General features: G+C 51.6%; 1 protein-coding gene across 4 annotated transcripts in view; it reads left to right on the top strand.

Moving 5' to 3' along the window:
* Bcl11b (BCL11 transcription factor B) overlaps positions 1-20001 on the top strand; it is a 91500-nt gene that overhangs the window by 25194 nt on the left and 46305 nt on the right. For 2 of the 4 annotated variants that reach the window (XM_013362230.4, XM_005333900.5), the window contains exon 3: positions 14092-14304. The exons of the other annotated variants lie outside the window; for them this stretch is intronic. In XM_013362230.4, coding sequence (XP_013217684.2) covers positions 14092-14304 — 213 coding nt within the window. The remainder of the gene's footprint in view (positions 1-14091; positions 14305-20001) is intronic. 4 annotated transcript variants of the gene reach the window in all.

Genomic DNA, 20001 nt, shown 5'->3' with positions numbered 1-20001 from the left:
GCCTTCAGCCCGCCAGGTCCTGATGCAGGTGAGGCCCAGAAGGAAGGAGCCTCAGAGTTCCCTAGCACGGTTGGTTTGTGATCACGCTGGGGAAACAGGCCTTTTCAAAGTGACTTTCTTTGGAAACTCCCCCCACCCCTACCCCGCGAAGAAAAAGAGGGAGCCAATTTTCATAGAGGGAAATCCTAGGGCTGGGACTTAAAAACACAGAGGGACGAAAGTGTTTTCCCAATTGTGTGGGAATGGAACCCTCTCTGGAAGGAGACACCTGGAATCAGCCTCCTGGAATTACAGGGAATTAATGTTAGTCCTTCTCTGCCCTGACTCTCTTATCACTCTCTTATCTCTATGCAAATGGTCACCTTGCTAGGAGCCGGTGGGCAGGTCTTTATTTTTGCTTCTTAAAAATTGGCCTCTGATTGTTGGAAGCACCTACAGACCCTTAAAGATCACCACCAGCAAGGGTTGGGCCTCCAGTGGATCTCTCTAGGAAAAGCTCTTAAGAAAATGCTCAAACATTTTCCCAAAGCTGTTATTCTGGAAATAAAAATGTATGCTGTTTGCCTGTGGAACATGGAAAGTTTGGCTTCCCTGTGACAGCTTTTCCAGCCCAGGGTTGGATCCATATCTCTATTCTCCATTATTCAGAAATAAGTCTGAACCAGACAGAACACATCTGCTATAACAGGCAAGAATGTTTTAAGCATAGGTATATACATAAATATTTGGGATTTGGGTCATGAACAGCGTTCATTGCACCCTCTGAGCTCTCCAGGTACTGGGTAAATAGTGTCTTCCTGGCATTTTGAGTACAAAAAAACCCCCTTCAAATCCCCGATTTAGCTAATCCAAAGTTTGAGCAGCAGGCTCCTCTGGTGGAGGAGTCAGAGGTATTTGTCAATTTATTTGTTGAAAGGCCTGAGGAGAAGGGAACCAATTCAACACTTGGCAACCCAAAGCTGCTGCCAGTCCTGGACAGGAAGATTTTCATATCTGCCTGAACTTGCTCGTTGATTTCTCAGACGTCCATTTATAACAGTTCCAACAAGATAGAATCTGCCTTTGAATATCTGTAAATACGGGTAAAGATCACAATCCAGGCTCATAATGGGCCAAGACGAAAAGGCAGATTCTCCTGTTTGATTAATATTTATGTTACCGGATTCCTTTACAGAAGAAAAGATGAAACACTAATTGTGTGTGTGTGTTTGAGGGGGCCTCATCCTAGGTCTCTGCAGTTCATTTAGAGAGATGTACATTTTTGGATTTTTGCAGACCAGGTGCGTGTGTGTGGGTAATTGTTCATGTTTTGCTTGAAAGACAGGTATCCTGTGGTTGGTCGACTTAATGGCTATTACCCGGGGAGGAGGCCAATTTATCATCTGTTTTCCTTATTTTGACGACTCAACACTCACAAAAAATTAGGTGTGATTTCTCTTTTTAGGTTTGGGTTAAGGCTTTGTGCACAGTGGCAGAAGGTTGTCATTCACAGTCCAGGGTGCTCGCCTTCCTTGGGGGCACACATCTTGCTGTGTGTCTCTCTGCGCTCTAGGCTGGGTCTGCAGGCACAGGTGGATTTGCCTTGTTTTGTTCAGGAACAGTGTGTGGCAAGGGGATTTGCTTGGCCATGGGGGATTTTGTCAGCTGGATCCAGTTGAAATTCCACTGGTGGAACTGGGAGCCACAGGGCTGGGAGGAGGCTGCCCTTGCAGCCGTTCTTTCTCGAGCACCTTCAATTTTATTGCTTGGAGAAACCTAGATTTTCTTAGAGGATTTCCTACGATTGTGGTTTCCCACGGTGGCACCTGAGTCCCAGTTAGACGTTTGATAAACATTTGCTGGAACGTCAGGGCCCATCTTAAGGTGAGAGCACCAGAGTGGAGACTCTGGCGTGGAGCCTTGCACAGCCTCTCAGGTATTTACTTCTCAAACAGCCCAAGGCAAACCAGTTCCTGTGTTAGTGTCCTTGTCCATAAAATGGGGATGTGCAGTTGTTTGCTTTCCTGTCACCGTCCAGATATGAACACAAACCAGTCTGTGGAGCAAAGCAGTTGCTGATTTCGAAGACATCATAAAAGTAGAGGCTGTTATTGTTCAGTCTGTGGGGGCGGGGTGACTAATTTGCAAAGGGGAAAAGAATCACATAGCTGCTTGTACAGGGTGTCATTTTTAATGCAAGGAAGAAGAATTAGGGGCTTGGGAGAAGGGTTTGGGAGGGAGGACTTAGATGTGCAATTTTGTAATCTAATACGCATAGGAAACACTCCTTCTCTGTCCCCATTCATTTTAAAGGACCTTCCCACTCTCTCTCTCCCCAGCTCCGTATTCCTCCAGAGGACTGTCATGTGATTCAGACTCTTAAAAACAGGGGTGTTGCTGTTGTCCTTGACCAGGATACCCCAGAAGAGGTGTTTTTGCTGATATTTGGGTTTTGGGCCCCAGAAGGAAGAGAGCAGGACAGGCGCAGTAGAGACTTGGGTGGGGGAGGAATGCATACAGCAGGCAGCCTTTAAGTGCACAGTCGCGCTCCATGCAGGTGAGGAAGGAACGCCATGCAGACTGGGGAGGAAATTCCTGTTTTCTTTTTGCTGCCGCCTCTCTGAGCTAACAGAAATTGGCATTTACATCCACGGAGTACACAGCTGGCTGTCGCGAAATGGTACCTTCACTGGGGAAATGGAAGCCTCCAGTGGCCTGTTGGGGTTCCATTTTACTTTTTGTTGTTTTCCTTTCCAAGAGGCTTGGTTTCTTTTTCCAGCAATCCTGGGTGACCTGAATTGGATTTTTAACAAGGGTAACCTCTGGCAAGGACCCAAACCTCTGGGTTAGTCTTGCTCTTTAGGAATACAGATGCTGTCTTTGCACACTTGCCTCCCCCGCCACAGGGCCCAGGCCCTGGGCTTGGATTTTGGGGTGGGTGTGGGTGAGCATGCCCTCTCCCTTCCCCGTGGGGTCCTTGATGGAGCCCTTGTTCCGGCATCTGAGCCCGAGTGGGGTGGATACCCGAGTCTGTTGTTGCAGGCTTGTGGCCAGGAGGGTGTCTGGTGCTTCTTAATTGAATACAGATTTGAGTAAATTCCACGTGGGCAGGCAAGGGTGGCCGAGGGAGGCGGTGATGCTCCTGTCTCCCTGTGGCTGGACGGGGAAGCAGCTCATAACCTCCCAATCCCAGGAGCCTTCCGGCCGTCCATCTGGCCCACACGTTGTGCAGAAAGGTAGGGAGGTTGCCGAGGAGTTACAGGACGCCCGCCCGTGTAGACGTTGTTTGTGTGAACGGGTTCTTCCATCTTTTGTTAGTGACAGCTCGTTAATTAACCAGCAGACTCGTGCCACCCGCCTTCCTTTGACACATGCATATATTTTGGGGTAGAAGATTCTTGGTCTCCCAAAACTCTGATCCGAACCTTTCAGGAAGTCTCCCTACAGTGCTGCCGCCTCTTCCCTCCCGCTTGTCCTCCCTGCTCCCCCTTCCTGTCCCCTCCTACCCACCCTTCCCTCAAACCCAAGTGGGCTTGTAGCTGACTGGGGGGCGGGCACGTTAAACACAGCTAAATAAATCATGTTTACGCTTGGCGTTCTCGGTAGTGAAAAATCTGTTGGCCGTTTCTACTTCCTTATTTCTCAGCATTTGCTTCCTACCTGTTTTTGAGCACATGCCCAGAAATAGTAGTTTTGTCAAATGAGGGGATAATGCCAGCCAGCCTTTCTTGCTGCCAAGGAAGCTGCTGGATTTTGCAAAACAGAGTGACGTTTTTTTAGTGACACTGATTTTTTTTTTCCCCAAAGAAATTAGGATGTAGAATAAGGGTATTAAAATGCACTTAGGGAAGAGGGGGGAAAGCTACCTAGTCACCCCTGCCGCTCAGGGGCTTGTAGAGAGCAGGGATAGAGAAGAAAGGTCTCCGTTCTGTGTGTACTTGGCTGCTGGAGGCGGAGAGGCTGCTCTGGGCCCGGAGAGCTGAGTCAGGGTTCCTTTATTTCAGCCCCAAGACTTCATTTTCTGTGCCATTTTGGTGATGTTATGCAAGGATCCTTTTTTTTTTTTTTTCCTGTTTGGTTTCGTGTCTGTTTAGTTTCTGAGGCTCCCTGAGCAGTACTTGCTGCATTCTTCCTCTGAGGTTACAGTTGGGAATTTCGCCCTGATCTGGGATGGGAGCCTGTGGGGGGGAGATCCTGGCTGCTCTGTCACTGTTAATGCCTGAGATCAGCGATGACGGTGACCCCCCTTCCTCTAAGCTCCTTCCACGACATTTTAGGGGGGGCATCTAGAAATCATTTTTGTGATGGGATGCTGTTGGCGGGGCAGAGGGCTTCCTGGGTAATTACAGCCAAATGTAGACTTGCAGATTTAAAAAAATGTATTTTTTTTTAAAAAAACAATTTCAAAAACAAGTAGGTGAAAAATAAACACTGGGAGTCCTGTCGCGAGATGAGCTGTGCAGGCTTCTGTCTCAGGTCCAGCCCTCAGCTCGGTTTCAAAGACAGCCAAGGGAAAAAAAAATACAACAAAATCAAAGTCGGCGGGCCATGATTTCCCCAATTTCTAATGGGAATACTCCGCAATAGAAATGATATTTCCATTGAGGACTGCGCTGCCGGTTTCTTTAATTACATTAAATAGCGGTATAAACCTCAGCAGAACGTAAACCCCTGTTACAGCCGCGTGGCGAGCGAGGCTGGATTGAATCGTAAGGAGCAATGTTACAGTGTTAATGTGCTAACAATCTTTATTAAATTAATCCCGCGAAGTGTTAATTTTTACAAATTTTGTTGTGCACACACTGCACGTCACCTCTGGTGTGTTAGGAGATGAAAATGGATTTCACGTCAAAAAATAAGTAAGAAGGGGCGGCTGTCAGGCTGCGCCCTTAGAAGGAAATTTGTGATTTTTTTTTTTTTTTTTTTGCCGTCAAATGCTACTGTACTGAAAAGAAGGCTCATAATATGTATATTAAATGCCATCTACATACAGAAAACTCAGTTAAAGGAACTACTTGGTTGAAAGTAATTACAGGCCTGTACAATTTTTTAGTCAGTGACATTTCAGACTTGGCTTAGAAACAGAAAGAGACCATAGAAAGATTTTGTGCTTACGTGATGCAGGGCGTCAGGGCCTCGGGATTCTACGTGTCCATTAGGAAAAGGTAAAAGGAAATGAAAGGGGGGAAAAAAAGACTCAATCGTCAACAAAATCCAGGGAGAGCTAGATTTTTTTTTTTTTTAAAGTGGTAGTGGAGATCAGTTGCTTCTGACTAATAAATACAAGTAAGAACAACATGTGCATTTAGCCTAGCAGCTCCCGATGTTTACATTTTGGCTTCTTTTCTTTTTCCCCCCCAACTTTCTATTAACCAAGTTCCTTTCTATGCTGTCTAAAAACAAGAACCCCCTGGCCTCTTCCTGCCCAGGTAGGATTTTATGACCCCTCTTTTTAAAAGGGCCAGTGGCGTTTGCATTCCTCAAGCCCAGGGCTGCTCTGCACCTGCGCCCTCAGCAGCCCTCTGCCCTGGCTGCCTGGGTCACTCGGCAGCCTCCTTGCCGGGCACTCTGTTTCCTTGATGTTCTTTTTATTGGCTGGACTGTGATATTTTCATTCTTAATTCCCCGGGATGCTCGCAGACCCGACTTCCTTCCCCCTTCTATTTATTCTCTTGCCTCCTTCGTGCGGTGCTTGAGCTAAAGCCAGTATTGGAGTCTGTGGGACCTTGGAACCACAATGACTTCCGGAGCACACCCGTTCTGAGGCCTGTTTCACGAAGGACCCGATTCTTAACAGAGTCGGGCTCGCGTTTCTACGTTATTCCCATCAGGCACAGTGGCTGCTGGTGGGAAAGCAAAAGGTGTCCTCAGATGAAAACTCACGGTGGGCATCGAATCTGAAGATTCATTTCCTGGTTTATCTCCCTCGTGTGACCTGTGACTTCTGTCTTCACTGTGGATTTTTCTTCTAGCTCTAAATAAGGGAGACATCTGAGAGATGCCTGGCAAGTTTGTCCCTGGAGTCTGGTCTCTAAGCTCCATTTGAGAAAGTGGTGTGGGGCCCTGACCTCAAGTCCCAAATGCTTCATCTTAGAATGCAAAGGATGCAGCCAGCGTGTAAGTTCAGTGTGTAGACTGCATCTTCATCCAGCCGTGCTTCTTGCAGATACTTGTAGTACACCGTTGGTTGCTCTGGACACATGTGGAGGTAAAATTCACAAAGGCTTTTGGATGAGTTTTATTTGAAGGATTCAGGGTAGGAGCTGCTAAAGATCGAATGAAGCAGCTACTCAGCTTCTGACCAGAAGGCCTAAATCAGGGGAAGAAGGGGAAATTCCTCTGCTAGATACTGGGTAGATTCAGAGAACCTATCCACCCGAGTTTTGTCCTTGGCCCCTACAGACTCCAGGTGATGCCTGCAGACACTTCCACATGTCCCTGTTGCTGATATAGATGTGTTTGTTGTGTGCACATATATGTGTGATCTCTCTGTATACTATAGATGCGCATGCACACATTTTTCTAACTTGGCAAACACATGGCCTCATCCTCTGTTGTCCTCGGGCCTACCAATTCCAGGATCTTGGGCCCAGGTTGGTGGACCCTGCCTGCCACGGTCACCCTAGAGGGGTCCTGTTCTTTTTTCCATGTGTATCCTAAAGCCGTGCTACACAGGCCTCAGCATGGTTGGAGTTTATTTGCATTCCAGCTGCTCAGAGAGCTCCAGGGGGAAACCCCTGGAGAGACGTGAAGGAAAGGAGTCCAAGCTGCAAATTTCCTCTCTGCAGATTCTGGTTTAGGGGTTGGAAGGTGAGCCCCAAATAGCTGGTCACCTCCTCTGCCTCACCCTGAGTGGTTGGTTCTGCGTAGATGGTCTGGGGGCACCCTTCCTACCCAGCAACCCCTGGCATTTCCTCTGCTCTCTCCCTTGGGGGGCTCTTTTGGAAGGGCCACGGCGATACAGCTTTACCAATCCTAGGCTCAGGGTGCAGAAAGGGTCTCTGCTGCCCCAGAGGATTTCAGCAGCTTGCATCTTGAGGAAATTGGGGTTGGCAGCCATTAAAGCAGGTGCTTCTGGACCCGGGAAAGGGGCGTGGCTGATTCTAATTGCAAGAAGCAGCTGCCCTGGCTGATGGTTCCTTTTCCAAACCCTGGTGGAAGGAAGAAAACAAGTTTTGGTAGTGTTTTGGGGGGCATGATAGGTCCTTTGCCTCTCCTGTCTCCTTCCTTGGATGCACAACATGGGCAGCATGTTGGGGAGAGGAAATAGTTGAAGTGGTGATTCACCACGACAGATTTCAGCAGTGCTGGAGGAGGGAGGAGCTACGAGGAGACAGCCTCGCTTCCTGTCCAAGAGACCTGCTTCTTGCCTCTTCTGGGTGGCCAGATCTTCTCATGGCAGGTGTCCACACAGGGCTGTGGATGGTTGGTGGTGTCTCAGAGTGGTCATTTGAGAAGTGGTGGGAGAGATAGCCTCAAGTCCAGAGTTGAACAGATGTGTGTTCCTGGAGGCCATGACCTGCTGCCCTGCACTGGCAGTGGCCCTCTCTGAGTCCAGCTGGCTGACTGTGGATGAAGTTCATACGGCTCTTTCACTTGCATCCAAATTCCCACCCTCCCCAGCCACCTGTAAGGGCTGCTGTCCTTCAGCCTGTAGAGGCCAATCGTGGGTTTGAACTGTGATTTTTATGTCTCCTGTGTGATGACCCTGGAGGGAGGAGCTCTGTAAGCACAGCTGTGCAAACCCTTGTGAAACCTCACTTTTTTGTTGTCCTTCCAAAGGACACGTCCACATTCACCCCTGAAACCATAATCTCTGACAGCCAGGGACTGGAGACCTGGGCTGGCCACTGGGCACTCAGGCAAAACAGTCATATTTGACTTAGAATGAGAATCCAGTGGGGAGAGGTGGGACTTGGGGAGCCCTGGCTTCGTGGGTAGAATTTCTAGGTCTCCCAATTGCTGTGGGGCAGTGAGTGGGCCATGCACATGTCCACTTGCCCTCTGCTCCTGTCTTGGAGACCTGCCCTGGAGTTGAGGTTTTCATGTTTGATGATGATGATGATGATGATGATGATATTATTTTTTACAATGAAATGAAATCAAGTTCCAGTGTTTGCTGGTTCCTGCACTTTGGGGTAATCCCACTTAAGGAGCAGAGAAATTTACTTGGTTGTATGCCCCCACCCCCAGACTCCTGTAGGTCTGAAATTGAGCAACAAAGAAAGTTCCTTAGAATTATTCTCTATTCCTGCTGTTTGGGCTCCTCTTCCACCCTCTATCCACCCCCCCTCCTCCTGCAAAGAAAGGGAGAAAGACATAATGATGGGAAGGTCGGGTCTTGTCGGGTGAGACCCTGTGCCTGTCTCATTTAAGGTGGCACTCCACTTCTTTCGAATAGGAAATTGCCAAAATGGATGTCATCGGCTGCTAATTAGATGTATTTTAACTGCAGGATCATTTTACCAGCTAATACTGTTATTATGTGCTTCAGTGTGAACCCATGGTGGAGCTGTTACAATATGAGCACGGGGCCTTAGCAGACAGCTAATGGAGGCTGCAGGGTCTGTGGAGGCACTTCCCCTTGGTGATGGCTAGTGACAGTCTATTTTTGGACCTAAAGATGCCTGGGTCAGGCCCTGTGCTGAAGGTCTGAGTCCTTTTAACCTCTCAAGATGAGCCAGGCTTTACTGATGTCCACTTTCTTTCTGTGCTTAGAGCAGGGCCTGAGTCTGAGGAGGCCATGAGATTCCAGATTGTGGACAACAGCGGTCACCCACAGCTCTGTAGACTTAGCTGCCCTCCCCCCTGCCCCCCAGTCTTTGGGCCTCTGGACCTGGCTAGGGGCAACAAATGACCACAGGTTATGTCATGGCTGTGCCAATCTAGGCTGAGTCCTCGGAACACAGTACCAAAGTAGGCAGACCTGCATCTCGACATGGGTTACAAACTGAGCTGGGTTCACCTCCATCTTTTCTCTCTAGCAAACCGGAAAAAGAATCCTAATTTCCCTTCGGGGTGGGAGGAGGCGGGCTAGGATTGGGATAATGATTCTTAAATATGAGCAGTGTATTTGACTTCATGTTATTTCTCCCTCCCCCCTTAATACACAGCATTTTTATCATCTTTAAGACAAAGTAGCTGGCAAAATATTTAAGTGATCAGGAAGAAATGTTTTTATTTGCCCGCGTGTGAATTGGGTTATCTGCCTATCTTGTTTATGAAATTTGGGGCTGCCTTTCCAGCACAGTATGTTCGCCTCTCAAATCTTTCGCGGCTCCCATTTCCATATTTCTGCGTGCTTGTTCTTTGTTAATCACTTGGCAAGCGCTTATTTGAATATTAAAAATTTCTTTAATCATCAAAGGCAGGAGCACAGTCTCATGAATATTCATATTTTCCCCCCTCCTCAGACTGGATTCTAGTTCATTACCCTGCAGTAAAAGCCAAACAGCCATCAATCGCCCTCATTACAGGCTCTGGCGTTTTGATTGGCTGCCTGCTGCCCAGAGCTTTTTTTTTTTTTTTTTTTTTTTTTTTTAAATTTTCTCCTTCTCCTATGAGCTGTCTTGTACCTGCCAACAACCACACCAAAAAAAAAAAAAAAAAAAAAAAATCAACAATGCAAGAATAAATTTTTCTGGTTGAAAAACAACTTTGCAAACTTGTCATACAGTCCTGTGGCTTGCTGCCGCCTTATCGGCCACCAGCGCCTCCACCCTTCCCTCTTACCCCCTCCCCCCCAAAAAAAAACCTAGGGAAAAAAGGGAGAGGGAAGAGAGAGAAAATTAAATAAATAAATAAAAAGGGAGAAACTTGAGCCTCAGAGATGAATATTTGTCAAGAGAGTTGACGTAAGTTTCATTTGCATAATGACTTTGTACTTCTGCATTAATAAAATTTGCATATGAAGCCATGTTAATTACTCCTGATCATGCTTTTTGCATTCATGCATAGTAATTTTCTCCGACTTGTGAGAATTAATGTCTTGGCATGGGGGGGAGGGGGCGCGGGGACTGTCAGGTTCCCTTGCCAGTGTCCCTCGCTCACATGCCTGGCTCCCTGTCTGTCTCCTTCGCTGATCTATGACTCATTTCTGCACTATCAGTAGGAGTTCTCGCCTTAAAAAAATGTATCCGTTGAAAGGCACCAGTAGGGAGAAAAATAGACCTCTCCCGCGCAGTGTATTCCGGGCCACCTCTCTGGCTGGGGACGCGGCATCTGCAGTCCTGCCATCCCGGAGCGGCTGCTGCCACGGGACGCGGCGCTGGGCCGGGCTGGCTCCCCTCTCGCCGGGGTGGGGCGTTTCCAGGCGTTTTGTGTCTGCACGCTCAAGGTGGGCGTGTCGCCGCTAGTGCGCATGTGTGAGGCTTGGAGCGGAGCATCTGCAGGGCCCCGGGAGGGAGGAGGGCTGCAGACCCCTCGGAATGCTTCGGGCCGGGAAGGCATTGAAATGAGCTCGCGCCCGATGATGCTGGAGCTTCGGAAGCATTTTAGGGAGACTTTTTGGGGTATCTTTTTGTACAGAGAGCCCGGTGGCAGTTTCTGGCCTTCCTAAGCCCAGTGCGTCTGGGCGCCTTCTTCAGTCTTTCCCAGCCTCAGTTTCCTCTTTTGTGAGAGTGGGATATGCTACCCTATAGGAAGGCTCTGGGCTTGCTTGAGATAACTCAGGTATTAAACGTTTATTTATTTTTCCTTAATTAAAGTGAACTTCCATGATTAAAAAAAAAATCAAGCCAGCCACGATTTTATTTATAAGCCCCCTGGATCCAACCTAAAACTGAGACGGTGGCTTGGCATCCCTAGGTGCATGGGGGTCTGTTCAGATTCCAAACGGAACCCATGGGCTGCAAAAGAAATCATTTTACATTTTTATTTACTCTCGTAATGCTGGGGTTGGACTCCAGGGCTTCTAGGTAGCTGGGCAGGCCCACTATCCCTGAGCCACACCTCTAGCCCCTGAAAGCTTTCTTTTTAAAACAGTGACTTGCAGGCTTTGTAGGCTCCCTCCACCAGGCAGCTCCAGTGCTGTGAGAAGCACCCTTGGGAGTAGGGAAAGTTCCAAAACAGAAAACTAGAAAGGGATCTGATCATCTGGTGGTCACTAAGACGGTGACTAAGTTTACCAGATGTCTAACTTTGGTTCATGTTGTCCTGACCCTTTCAAAATGAGGAAGCTGAGGCTCTGAGAAAGTGATCACCTTAGGTCACATGGCCAGGGGATGGCAGAGGAAGGATGTGAACCCAGGCTCTCTCCTGGCCCACCCCCAAGGCCGCTGCCTCTGGGCTTCCTGGCTCGCTGCTCTCAGGTGCTCTTTACCCACAACTCCAGATTTCCTGGCTGCACTTTTAAAGGCAAACACTCCTCCTCGTGGAAGGGCAGGGCTGGGAGATGGCCTGGGACAGGTATTGAGGCCTAGAGACAATGTCCTCACCTTTGATGTTTTTTTTAAGATTCTCTAAATGTAGAATTCACCATTTCGTCTGTCAGTGGTTTTGATTATATTTACAGTGTGTGCAGCCGTTACCACTGTCTGATTGCAGATAATCTAATTTATACTCCTTCACAGAAACCCTGCACCCATTAGCTCCCAGCCCCTGGCAACCTGGACCTTCCGTCTCCATTCATTTGCCTGTTCTGGATGTCTCCTATCCACGGAATCATATGATGGATGGTTTCTTGCATCACTTAACTTGTGCTGTAGCTGCAGAGGGGGCTTCTTGAATCCCACCTTTGGGGAGAGCTGCAGTCTAAGCCGCCCCCAGGGACATCCTCCTGCATGGCAGAGGGTAGCCTAAGAGTCCCACAGGCCCTCACTCTGCAGTCTGCTCTTTTGCTTCTTCTGAGCCACTCCTGAAGCAGGGGACTTCAGTGTGGTCAGCATTCCTAAGGAGGCCCTGGGGTGCAGCCCCAACCCCGTGCAGAGCATTGTGTTATGGTATGTGACCTGCGCTGACAGACTCTGGTCTAGCCCACTGCTGCCCTTTGCTTCCTGCTCCTTGCCTCTTCTGCTCATCAGGGGAATGGAGTCAGGTGGGTGTTATCTGGGACAGCTGACTCCAGGCTGTGAGGTGCTGCACAGCTGGGGTCAATGCTGCTGGCTGTGTTGCCATCTTGCCCAGAGCCCAGGAGCCAGAGTCTGGACTTGGCTCTATACAGCTATTGATGGCTGGATTGAGGTCAAGGACTCTTAGGCTTCCCTGCCCTTCCCTTGCTGTCAGGATACCAGGTGTCCTGGTCCCTCCACCCCAACTGCAGCCATAGAGGGAAACAGAAGATATAGCTGGACTCATGGTCCAGAGCTCCCCAAGCCTCAGGCCCCACTTATTCCCACTTGCTGAACAGGTGGTTAGGGTATACTCAGCACAAAGCCACTGTCAGGGCCACAGAGGGTCCAGAGCCCACCATGGTCTGAGGGAGGTTCCATGTAGGTCTTTGAGGCCTGTAGTGGACAGGGTCAGATGTACAATGTCCAGTTCCAGGCTGGGGGTTCAGGCAAGAGCTGTCCAGGGCAGACTTCCGGAAGGAGGCAGGTGACACTGGCCTCAGATGCAGACCTTTTTCGGTGCCTACACTAAATCTGGGGCTTGACCTTCCTGTCAGCCTCTGGGGTTGGAACTGCTCAGGGGTTCCTTGGCCAGGCCCTTCTGGGGCTGTGGCCAGTTCTGAGACAGCCGGGGGCTTGGGCTAGCCTAGTGCAAAGTCTTCATGGGCCTGGGCAGTGTTGGCACTAGCTTTGTTTGTGGCCTCTTGGCAGGACGTATTCAGAGTTCCCAAGCTTCAAGCTGGGGTTCTTCTCACATGCCACGAAGACCCTTATCCTGGATTCACATTTTAGAGAAACAGAGCATGTCAAAAAAGAGCTCTGGTTTTAGAGCCAGGCAGCAGGGTTTGATGGGGTCGGTTGCTGGGATCTGCAGTTTTCTGAGTCATGGCCTCAGTTTCCTGGTCTGTGCAATGGGTGTCCTAGGTCCATGCCCACCGTGGCATATTAGGAAGCTCAGTCACATGAAGACAGACAGGTTCCTGGTTTGCAGTGGGTTTGCTGAGCCCAGTGGCTCTTCCTGGGATGGGGGAGTCACACATGGTGGCTGTGGAGTGGGCCAGTTCCCCTCATGCAGACCTGGGCTGGGAGGTGAGGTGCTGTAGCCTCTCTGGCGAGCGGACTGGGCTCAGCTGCCCATCATCTCGTTGATGTTTTCTTTTTGTCTCTCTGATGCTTCCCTGCTCAATTATTTACCCAGGGAATTTGGGCTTCTTCACTTGTGGTTTTGGCAAGGGCTTCACACAAATGTTTTGCCCTGGTGGTCTCTTAGCCATGTAAGATAAACGGCCAAATCAAACGCAGGCCTTGCCGGCAGCCCAGGCGAGCTGTAGGGCTGGGCGGAGGCGAGGCGGGCCCTGGCCTGGCCCTCCGAGTTGCTGTCAGACGCTGGGGGTGGCGAGTGGGGGAAGCAGGGACTCCCAAGCCAGGGCTGAGACATGAAGAGGGGTCTGGGCCGTGCCAGGTTTTCCTGGGGGTGGAGGGAGGAGGGAAAGCAACCTGGGCTTGGGTGCTGCTTGCGGGGGACTGGAGAGGGGCCTCAGCTAGTAGTTAGCTAGGCAGCCCGCTCCCCAGTGCCCAGCCCCCTGGAGGTGGACTTGAGGAGCCCAGGCCTGTCCCAAGAGCCCATCGCGGTGTCAGACGGTGGCGGCTCCGAGCTTCCCAGTACTTCCCGGGGTAGCCCAGATCTGGGGGAAGAAATCCCCAATTGGAGCCTGCTCCAGTTTGCTACAGAAGACCCTTCCTGGAAGAGTCTTTCCTGGGAGTGGGGCCCTGACAGTCCCTATGTGCCTTAGCTCCCGACACAAGGCCCCCAGAAGTGGGGTGTCAGTCCCTAGACCTGGCAGCTGTGGATACAGGACTCTCTCCAGTGCCCCCTGCCCACTTCCCTGACCCCCTCTCCCCTGCCTGTGCCCTGGTCACCCTCCCTGCAGGGCCTGGCACCCCGGGGGCCTCCGGCCCTTGAAGGCTGGCTGCAGCCCTGCACCCTGGGCCCCCTCCCATGCCCTAAGCCCCTTGTGCAGTCCAGGGCCCGACTGACCAGTCTTTTCTATTGTTTTTTCTCCAGGGCCGTGCAGGCCTGCCCAGCTGCCAGCGATGGCCCCCATAGCTGCCTCCTCCCACCCTCACACATCCGTGATCACTCCACCTCTGCGCGCCCTGGGCGCTCTCCCGCCCTGCTTCCCGCTGCCCTGCTGCAGCGCACGCCCGGTCTCGGGCGACGGGACTCAGGGTGAGGGTCAGACGGAGGCTCCCTTTGGATGCCAGTGTCAGTTGTCAGGTAACGAGGCCGCCGCGATGGGGGGGTGGGCTCCCGGGGATGGCGGGATGTGCCCGGGCAGAGCAGGGGACCTAAGGTGGGACCCAGGGAGGAAGAGCAACCCTCACCCAAAAGGCATTTTTGGGGTGCTCTGGGAAGCGGTGAAGGATGTCCACAGAACTGTAAACCCGTGACTGGTCCCCATGGGTCAGGAGGTCCCTCCACCCCTGACCCCCCCACTCCCAGAATGCATTGCCCAGCCTCCAAATTTCATCTCTTTGGGCTGTTTAGCTAAAGCTTAATTGGATAACGCTTAACATCTGAGGTTTTCTTCTGCCCCTGCTCCCCTGCCCCCCTGCCGCCCTGACGAGGCCGGGAGATTCCTTGGTTGTCTGTGTGCATCGCCGGAGCCATCCGAAATGCTGAGTTTCTCTTTGGGACAATGTGTTGCCCATTAAGGAAAAAAAAAAAGTTGCTCAAAAGGAGCCTTTTAAAAAGCTGTGGCCACGGGAGGGAGTGAAACATTCTGGGGGTGGGGTGGGGTGGGCAGGGACAGGGGCCTGGCTCTGGGCGGACCTCAGACCTTCACATCTGTGCTTGCCCCCGCTCCCCCTGCTCCCCTGGGAGGCCATGTGGCTGCCCATAACGCAGACAGACGGGCAGGCAGGGCAGCAAGGCGACACTCAGCCTCTGCCTCCTCCCCACTCTGTCCCCAAAGAGAACCCAGAGTCCTGTGGCCTGGGTTCCCCAGGAGCTCGCGGGCGGAGGGCGCTCACTGCAGCTCAAGCAGGCCTGGTGTGCAGTGCGCGGTGGCTGCGTGAGCCAGGATGCTGACACAGACTCACGTGGCCATGGCTGTGGCCTGGTTTCTGTGGCAGGGGCTAGGAAAGGAGAGGGTGGCTGCAGAGCTGGGGCAGATTCAATTTGTTCCTGTCCCGTCACCAGGCACACTGCAGGCTTTCTCTTGACTCAAGATGTCAAAGGAAGACTTTGTATTGAGCAGGTTTTGCTTTTCATTGATGCTGTCCCAAGGGACAGTCCTTGGTGGAGCATGAGCTTTGCAAATGGCCCCTGCTAGCCTCTGCTCCAGGGCAGGAACTCCTGGCCTTCCTGCTGGTGGGGTGGCCCGCAGCCTTCAGTGCCACCCTGCTATGACGGGTGATGACATCATAGGATCTGGCTTCCAGGGGGAAGTTCTGTTTTTTTTTTTTTTTTTTTACTGGGCTTGTGCCTTAAATGCTCAAAGATCAGAATCACCCGGGAAGGAGTTGGAACTACTTGTAAAGAAGCTGGCTGCCTGTCTGGGGCTGCCTGCTCCCCAGGGTGGTTGGGGCTCCTGTACTGGCTTGGTTGTCGATTGCTCTGTGAGTCTGGGGAGGACCTTTTTGCCCAGCGAGGGTTGTCTGCTCTGTCTGGGTGGCTGCCCCACTCTCATGGCTTCCTGTAATTAGTGCAGCAGCCCTGCAGCCACTGGGGGGGCCACGCTATCAAAGATCAGCCTGAGTGTTTAAGACCGACCGGACTGGGTCAAGTCCTGCATGTAGAAACACGATCTCCTCGCCAGAGGCGCACCCGAGTTTGCTTAACCCTCTGTTGGCTCTGGCCCTCCTTAGAAGCTGCCAGAGTGGAGGAGAGTTAGCCACGGGACAGGGCACCTCCCTGACAGGGTGGGCTCTCCTGGCAGCTTTATGGAGTGCCAGGCAAGAGCCACTGCAGTCCAGTTGTGCAGATGGGGGTGGAGGTGGGGGCAAAGTCTGGGAGGGCATGTGGCTGGGCCAAGGCTGCAGGACTGGGATTTGTCTCTGGGAGGCCTCCTGAGCAGGCCACCTCTCTTCCCAGGGAGCCACACTGCCTCTGCCTCTGTGCAGTGAGGATGAGCAAGGTTTGCCCTGCCTGACTCCCTGTGAACTCTGCCATCATCGTCCCCATGTACTCTACTGGGCTCCTGATAAGGGCCATGCCTAGCGTGGGCACTGCCTGACACCAGACATTTGCATGCGTTCTTGAACGCAGTCCTCACAGCAGACTCACGCTTTACTCCCCCACTTTATGGATGAGCCTTGGAGACGTGGTGGTCTCACGGCTCACATGCACCCGCTCATTCTTCAGCCAAAAGCCATCTCTTGGGCATCTGCTTTTAGGCACCCTGCAAACAGAGTGTGGGCTTCTGCCCGCCTGCAGCTTGCATTCTGCTGCGGGGAAGAAGGTATGGGGTGAGAACCTGAAGTAAGAGTGGTGGGAAGGTGGGAGAGCAGGCAGCGAGAAAGTCGCCTTTGTCCAGCACCCACCTCGTCAGTGGCCTGGGCGCATCTCTGGATTTTAGGGCTTCAGAAGTTCCAGGGCTCTGGCCTGCGAGCAATGCCATGCTTGGGGAGAAGAGTGGGCAAGGATGAGGCACTGTTCCTGGGGTTGGGACCACAGTGGTCAGCTCACCCTCTGCTCCACATTCAATGCTTTTCTCATTCTTCCTTTGGTCCCTGCTTATTAGCCTGCACTAGAGTGGACTGTCATATTAGCCTGCACTAGAGTGGACTGTCATATTAGCCTGCACTAGAGTGGACTGTCATATTTGCTGATCAATTTCAATACCTGAAAATATCCCATTCCAGTGGTTCTTGTCCCTTTGTGGTTTCTGTCCCTGTGACTGGGCTGTTTGTTTAAGTGTTTTTAGTGCCTGTTTAATTAGTAGCTGGAATGGAGTCGCTCAATTCCCAGTAACGGTTAGGAGGAAGCAGTCCACTGTACCAATGGAGTAGGGCTGCCGTTCTCACTTTGTTTTGTCCCTTTTTGTCCCTTTTTGGATGAGGATGCATTGAACCCATCTCTTGAAGTTCATAGGGCAAGCCCCTGTGCAAATGTGTCGTACACAGGTTAACTGTGTGCCGTAAATGCACTCTCGGTTATTTATAGAAGGTGTGAGTCTGTGGGGGGGGAAGCGTACAGGTGTGGTTCACCTCCATCTCAGTGTCCCAGAAGCTCAGTCCCCCACCCCGGGCCTCCTACGGTGGTCACAGCGGGAAGCAGGGACTCTGGGTGGGTCTGTTTCCTGTGGACTCTGCTCTTGTAATGTGGGGCTCTGAGCTGAGGCCCTGCTGGGGCTCAAAAACCTTCCCTGAGAAATTCCAGGTGAAGGCTGCGGGGCGCCTGTGGTCCTGTCTGGTCAGTGGACTTGAAGATGTCATTGCTCCTCTTTGAGCCTTGGGTTTTTTTAAATACACTCCCCCCCAACACACACACACACACACACACACACACACACACACACACACACGCACATTCACAGAGACATTTTCATGTTGTTCTCTGAAGCAGATCACTGGGGGCTGCATGGGGCTTGGTGGGGGTTCCATGATGGATATGGGGACAGAGGGTGGGAAGTAAGAGCAAGCCCCTCAGAAGTGGCTCCTGGAGAGGTCCAGGGGGACTTCCCACTATAGTCCCCTCCCCAGGACTCAGGAGGCACCTGAAGGTTGCTGGGCTTCCCCATCCCCCAGCGCTTCTTGCTCTGAGGTTTCTGTGATTGGAAGGTGGTCATAGAGCAAATCAGATTTCTGGGGGTTGCAGTGTGAACTGGGTGGCCTCAGATGGGCCAGGGTCCTTCTCCTTCCCTCCATCTCTCCACCTGTGAATTGGGGGTAATATTAGCTCCTGGGGTTGATCCTGGGATTGCCTGGGGTCACATAGGCCAGGTGCTGAGTGTGAGAACAGTGCCTTGTGCTGAGCGGACCCACAGGAGCAGAAGAAGGGCTTCCTGCTTGGCCGTGCTGGGTGCCTGGCGCTGTGTGGAGGTCCTCTCAAGCTGCATGCCTGGCATCACACTTAAAGGTATTGAGCGCCGTGGCTGCCGCAGATCATGCACCAGGCTTAGGAGGCGAAAAAGGAATGTAGACACTTCATTGCATATTTAAAGGCTGCAAATGGTCATCAGCCACAGTGATTAATACATGCGCTTGGAGAAGTTCAAGGTCTCATGCAAGAACACACAGGATCCCCGCTCAGGGAAGTGGAAGTGTTTGGATTTAATAGAGGGAGTCAGTTGCAGTCATTAGTATATGCTGAAATCACAGGGCAATCTTGTAAAGTTAAATTCAATTTACTTTTCTACTGAAATTGTGCTTGCTGTGTTATTTAACTAGTCTGGGGTTTCTTGGCATGGGTTAAAGGGACAATAAAGATAAAAGAATACCTGTAAGTAAATAGTAGGGTTGAACAGTAGAATCTATCGTTTTCTCCTCCTTCAATTATATCCCAGCGTTCCTTCTGTGTCGGTTTTATAACCGGAGCCGTCCAATGGGAGGCCGTGGATTAGACCACCCTCGCTGCAGAGGCCTGATGCAATTAATACAGTCTGTCTGGAAAGTGGCCTTATTTCTGGAAGTTTTATGTTAATGATATGGTCTGCGCTTTGCACATTTCATACCAGAACAAGAAGCAAGCTGGAGTTGCTTTCTGAACTGGGTTTGATTAACAGCGGAGGATCCATGTGCAGCCCAGCAGCGTTGCGGACAGACGGCCTCCTCCCCGAGCCCCCGCTGATGCTCAGCAGGGCTGCAGTGGGCACTAGGCCCTCCTTTGGGACTCTGGAGGGAGGGGTGAGTACGGGGTGAAGAAGAGAAGGGAGGCTGTGGACGGACCTCCTTCCGGTTGGTGCCCTGGGACTGGCTCCCTTGCACAGTAGCCGTCTTTAGGGTCGTCCAGGTCCCGGGGTCAGTGGGGTTGGCTTCTGGTAGATAAAGCGCTCTCCGGGAGTTATTACAGATTCAGACTCATCTGCACGCTTACGTTGCCCAAGGGGCTGCTGCTCCCAGCACTCAGGACCCAGCATTCACCGCGTCCCCGGAGAGTCCTTCCTGCCAGTTCCTGGATTCCGCGCTGGCGTGTCCTCTTGGGATGCTCTGCTGCGAGGTCTTCTTCCACCACCTGCCTGGCAACCAGGCGCCACCCTCGGCCACTGGAGGAAGTGCCTGGGGCGCCACAGAGAGCTGCAGGAAGCCCATTCTCCGGGGCCTTGTAGGTGGCCGAAGGTGACAAGGGGCTTTAGTGGACTCCTGAAAAGTCCCCCGTCCAGTGTAGCTGGAAAATCACGTCTCCAGGGGCCAAAGGGGCCAGGAGTAGGGCCAGCCGAGGGACTCCTACGGGGGTGACCATCCTTAGATAAAAGGTCCTAGCCGCACCCGGAGGAGACCCACTGTCGCAGCCTGACACCGACGGTCTCAGTCCCCGCGCCGGCCCTTACGACGTTCTGCAGGCAGAGCTAAATCAAAGAATTCTGTTCAAATCCGTACAAGATGTTGCTGTTTTTCTGCTCTGACGGGAGAGGCATTTGGAAGTGCAGTTTCTTTCTATCTTTCTTCCTTTTTTTTTTTTTTATAGCTGTCTTAAAAAGGAGTTTGGCTGTTTAGCACAGCTGGTGCTCATTACATTATGCACTGGCAATAAAATAGCATGTGTAATTAATTTTTAATGCAGCGCTGGATGCAGTGCTTTCAAGCAGTTAGTGGATGTGAAGAAGCAGCACTGGCCTGACACGAGAGACCTCGGAACAAGGCGGCCGCTGCTCCCTTGCAGGGGATTTGAAAGTGGCGGAGGAGCCTGGGCGCTGCTCTCCAGGTGTAGCTGACTGGCCATAAGTGGCTTTGCCCTGGGTGACCCGAGGCTGCAGTCTTCAACCATCCCACATCAGGCGAGGTGGCCTCATGCAGGCCCGTCATTGGATAC

Source organism: Ictidomys tridecemlineatus, chromosome 5, assembly GCF_052094955.1.
Source record: "Ictidomys tridecemlineatus isolate mIctTri1 chromosome 5, mIctTri1.hap1, whole genome shotgun sequence".
NCBI classification, from domain to species: Eukaryota; Metazoa; Chordata; class Mammalia; order Rodentia; family Sciuridae; genus Ictidomys; species Ictidomys tridecemlineatus.
The sequence above is the reverse complement of the archived record's forward strand: the minus strand, read 5'-3'. Positions and strand labels throughout refer to the sequence as shown.